Source organism: Caenorhabditis briggsae, assembly GCF_000004555.2.
Source record: "Caenorhabditis briggsae complete genome, chrX, whole genome shotgun sequence".
Lineage (NCBI taxonomy): Eukaryota > Metazoa > Nematoda > Chromadorea > Rhabditida > Rhabditidae > Caenorhabditis > Caenorhabditis briggsae.
Genome location: NC_013491.2, coordinates 9,618,817 through 9,623,857, shown reverse-complemented (window position 1 = coordinate 9,623,857; position 5,041 = coordinate 9,618,817). Strand labels below are relative to the sequence as shown.

The 5,041-nt window shown below is 35.9% G+C and overlaps 2 protein-coding genes across 2 annotated transcripts; both read left to right on the top strand.

The window, feature by feature from the left end:
* Positions 1-374: 374 nt before the first annotated feature.
* On the top strand, positions 375-1,565 carry CBG14447 (the record flags this gene model as incomplete). The annotated part of the gene is made up of 3 exons (XM_002644485.1): positions 375-628; positions 686-1,016; positions 1,071-1,565. 3 exons carry the CDS (start codon positions 375-377, stop codon positions 1,563-1,565), a joined length of 1,080 nt encoding a protein of 359 aa, XP_002644531.1.
* Positions 1,566-2,479: 914 nt separating this feature from the next.
* Positions 2,480-2,794, top strand: CBG27686 (the record flags this gene model as incomplete). The annotated part of the gene is made up of 1 exon (XM_045239596.1): positions 2,480-2,794. The coding sequence occupies one exon, from the start codon at positions 2,480-2,482 to the stop codon at positions 2,792-2,794; it is 315 nt and encodes a 104-aa protein (XP_045099526.1).
* Between the last annotated feature and the right edge of the window lie 2,247 nt (positions 2,795-5,041).

Genomic DNA, 5,041 nt, shown 5'->3' with positions numbered 1-5,041 from the left:
AAAACAATTTCATGTGAGTTTTTAGTCATTTCATTAGGCAAAAATATTGCCAGCTTTTACAATATTTTTCATTTTCAGCACATCTTATCTTCCCGGAGGGAGAGTTCTGTGTACACTGTCATTCATATCAGCATCGTAAACTACCGTACACTTCTTCAGTCGAGAACCACACATTTTATGACTGCATGACTGACAGTATACAGTAGACCTCATATACCAGAATACCTGTATTGATTCTTATACCAACTGATGAGAACTATGAGTTTGGGGGAGGAGTTTACTACCATTGACTTGCTGATCGTCAGCTCTGACTCCATCTCCAGATTTGTTAAACAATTTCCTTATATTCATTTTTTCATCATCATCTTTCTCTCATGGAGTCGTCTAATTTCCCGCCCGAAGTGACCCCTTCTCAGAATACCCTTGCTCCCCAAGCTCTGTCAATGCCTATTGGAGTCAGACTTGAAAACATCGCCGAGTTCGAGGTCTACTCCTCGTCCGTTTTAGAGCAGCCTGTAATTGCTAAGGATAGCTATTTTTATTCTACGCCCTGGTTCAAGTTCACTGGAATGGATCCGAATGCAAAGTATCAACTCAGTCTTCGGTTCGATAAAGTTTCCAATGGAAGGTAAGCCATATTTCGTTTCTTTTCAAATGCTCACAACTCGAAAAAAAAACATTTCAGGTTCCATTTCATCAGGGACGCTAAAAAATGGATAGAAAAACCAAATGAAAATGCAACCAACACAAATATTTCACCTGAAAAGCACATTTACCTACATCCAAATACATTTTCTGGCCAAAGATTTATGAGCGAAGACGTGGTTTTTGAGGTTCCAATGAGCAATTCATCTAGTTGCTTGCGAAAAGGAGCAGTTGTCTTGGAATCTAGCTACAAGTATCAGGCAGTTCTTTTGGTCTCCAAAATAGTTGAGCAAGGGACAACCGTGCAATTGGATACGCCTCAAGAGTTCAGATTCGACTGCATGACATTTATTGTAGTCCACAAGTATCGCGTAAGTTATGGTCAAATCAATTGAATTTTTTGTATTAAAACTTGTATTTTACAGAATCCAGAAATTTTCAAAATGAAAGCACATCCCAAAGGCTGCAAAAGGAAGTCTAGAAGTGCTATTGAAGTGCCATCTTCAACCACCTTATTTTCTATAGCATCTCTAATATCTCCAGATGAAACAAAGAACGATTCCGTAACTTCAGCACCAGCTGCTCCAGTCAATTTTCAATTTCCAATTGGGCCAACTTCTTTTGCTTCTTCTGCCACACTTCTTTTGCCTAATTGGACCAACAAAACTCTCTTGGAAAATGCTGGATCTGACCATTTGCAACCTTATAACACTCCCTCTTGTACAGGATCTTCAGAAGACATTTCAAATCAATATGATTCTGCTGTAGCAGTCTTGCTATCAACTCAGCCTCATTTGCCTTCTGGAACTTCTTCGTCCAACATTTCATTTCCCCTCGGACCAAGATCGTTTGCTGCTTTTTCCCCATTTTTTCCATCCAATTGCATTTTTCCTTTTGCACCACCAGGTAACTTCAAGTGATCCTTACTCCCACAAGTAGATAATCTAGCTAATCAGGAGAATATTGAAAATCCTGAACAAGACCTACAGTTGTAGGTCTGGACAACGTTACAATTATCAACTTCAATTGTAATCTCTGATTTTTCAGCTATCTCCTTTTTCTTCTATTTTATAATTTTCATATTTCTCTCCTTTTTTATTTGTTCTGCAACTGTTTTCTGAAACTCAGTAATCATCATTCTTGTAATAAGTAAAAGAAGCGGTGTCTTTTTCTTCTTTGTATGTCGTTCCTTTTTTTCCAGAGATTCTGTCTTGGAGTAAATCTTTCTTGATTCTCAGGCAAGATTTCAAAAAAGTGTAAACTAACAAAACACTGGTGATATTATCATGAACATTTAATTAGTTTACAACTTTTCGCCAGGCTCAAACTGCACATATAGGACAATAGTCTATTAACGAAAACACGGTGGTTTTGATTTTATCTGTGAAAACGTTTTTTGACCAAAACTTCAAAAATGAATCGACAACTTGTTTACTGTTTTTCGTTCTCTCTTTCCAATTCCCAAAGTGTGTCTTCTGCTATCCAACAAGACAAAAATTTGTCATTGTCACATTAAAAAAGTCACGAGCATTGGCATTCAGGCGGTTTCCAGGAGTGTTGCCATGAAACTACTCGAGTGGTCCGGGAGAGAACGACTTCATGCCGACATTTTCATTCTCAAAATTTTCTTTCTCAACCAGATCGGAATTCTAATTCTCTATTTTTCAACTTAGAAGTTTACAGTGGTGAGTCTGGTGGGGTGGAAAGATATTGAGATATCGAACCGATTTTCAGAATAAATAGCATATACTTCTTTTCATTTTTAAAAAAAAAATTATCATGTGGGATACAACGGGTTCTTCAGAAGTTTAGAATTTCTTAACATATGGGACAAATGCTGAGCTGGCCTGATGTCTCCGACAAACCTCTCTCCTCCACTGACATCGTTGGAACGGTTGTTGCCATGGGTTACGTTCTGGTGATACTCTTCTGGCTCCTGTTCGTTTGCTTCTACTCGTGCTACATTGATCACCGAGAGCCAAAGAAGACAGTAACAAACCATGCTGCTTCAAGATCTACTAACACAGATCCTCCTCCAACAAGACACATCATCTTCGAGATCGTGAATGTGAACGAGGAAACGGACAGTGCTGTTGAGAAACCGGTGGCTGCTCCAGACCAAGTTGGTCTGGATATCAAAACAGATTGATTTCATTGAATGATTATAATTGAGGGCCTTCATGTTGTGTGTAAAGATTCTCAATAAAACGTTCAACTGTTAATTTTTTCAGATTTTTCCCGATTATCAAAAAACAAATCTATATGTTTCAAAATACCAATTACATAATTTTCAGTTTTAGTTTGTGATTTATCATTGTTTTTAACGTTTACAAAAATTATAGGTTAGAAGACTGAAAAAGGGTTGAAATTGTGGTTGAAATGAAGTGAAAAAAAATTCCCACAGCGTTTGGGGAAAACAATTTGAATTTGTTATGTCAAACTGAATCAGAAAAACTTTGAACAAGATGATTTACAGAAGAAATCAGTAATAGCAAATAATTATGGTTTGAAAGACGAACTTAAAAACAAATTTGTTTCCAGGCTCTGAAGAAAAGTCTGTAGCATGAAATTAAACATTATGTGGTGGAATCCGTTATTCATTTTTTTGGAACAGTGAAGAATTTGGGATTTATATGATTTAACGGGGGTTTTGAGAATAAACCAGGGTTTTGAGAATTGACGGGGGGTTTTCATAAGGTGTCAGCATCATGGGTGGGGAAGTCCCCAAAATGTTCCAAAGCGCTACAGTTTCTTGTTTGTTGCTTATTTCAGTTGATTTATTTGTTACTGAAATAATTGTCCTACTTTTTTCCCATTTTTAAAGTTTTTTTTTGCCCTTTTCTAGAATCACTGGACGAAAAAAAATCGCGGAACGAAATGTTTTTGAGATATTCAAAAATTGCTCTCATCGTTATCCAAGTACTATCACTTAATCTAAATTTGAAATCGTTTTAATTTGGCTCAGTATCCAAAAGTATATGAGAAAAGTGGTATTCGAAGTTCTTAAGATACACTAGTTGATAGAGTACTGAAATCAATTGTCCACTTGGGTGCATTTGCATGTTGAACTCGAGGTTACAACTAGCAGAGGAAACGTAACTTGCCATCATTTTCGGATTTTCCAAACGAATGAAACATGACATTCAGCCTAAGCCTATAATCTACGAAAATTTCCTAAATCCAAAAGTTGACTCCCATTTTCTTGGACTGAAAACGTAGTCCGAAATGAAGAGTAGTATTAGTCCAAATCAAAAAGAACCCTTGATATGAAAATGCTTTCCTCAGATTTCAGATTTTACGACAAGTTGTATAATATTTTTGAGGAAGGGTTTTGTCAATGGTAGGCTTAGGCGGGAACATCACGTTTCTTTCATCAGTAACATCTGAAAAATTGTCTCAAGTTCAATAACTTTACTGGATGTACATAGCCTTGAATTTGACTTATAGATGTTTCTCAAGTTTCGTTTTGTGGTTCTAGAACAGTGCCAAAAATCATTAAAAATGAGAAAGAAAAAAAAAAGAAAAATTGATTTCAGAAAAGAATAAATCTAGTGAAATAAGCAGAAAACAAAAAAACTATAGCACTTTGGAACATCATGCCGAAAAAATTCTGCAACACTACACTACGTCGATCAGAATCCAAATGCTGCTTTAATATACACGTGAACAAATAATTTATCAAAATTCTCAGGTACATATTACGAAAAGAACACAATCTGACAAATATTAATCAGAAACGAGAAATCAGTGAACTGGAAGAACTACAAAACTTTGAAAAGGATCTTTCTAGATAACATCATGAAAAGGATGTAGAACTAGATTTAGTTAAGAGCGAAGCTGTCTAATCTAGTCAGCGGTCGGACTGGTTGCCGCAACCTAATTATCTCAGAAGTGCCGTGATCAGAAAGCAGCCGCGTTCATTGATAGCTTGGGTGACAAGGATCACTGTAGTCTAAACTCAAAAGGTTTCGGCTCACATGGAATGACCCCCAAGTGTTACCCTCAAAAAAATCGAGACCTATATGGTTGGATAGAGTGTAAAAAGTTATTTTAGATTCCAAACAGAATAGTTGGTAAAATTTTTTTTTTTTGGGAGTTACGGTCCAAAAAGTACCAAAAAATGCCAAAATTTTCAAAAAATTGTAACTTTGTCAGTTTATGTCCGTTTGTTGAAATTTAAAAAACAGTAGATGGACAATTAATTGAACATTTGAGAATAAAATTTTTTAATTTTTTTCCTATTGATTGGATTATTGATTTTTTGAAAAAATCAAAAAATTTTTGAATGTCTCAAAAATCCTAGGTTAACTTTTTTCTCATTATTACCATTAATTTCAGCACATTTGATTTACTATAGAAACATATCAATACCCCGGGGGAAGTCATGCTCACACAA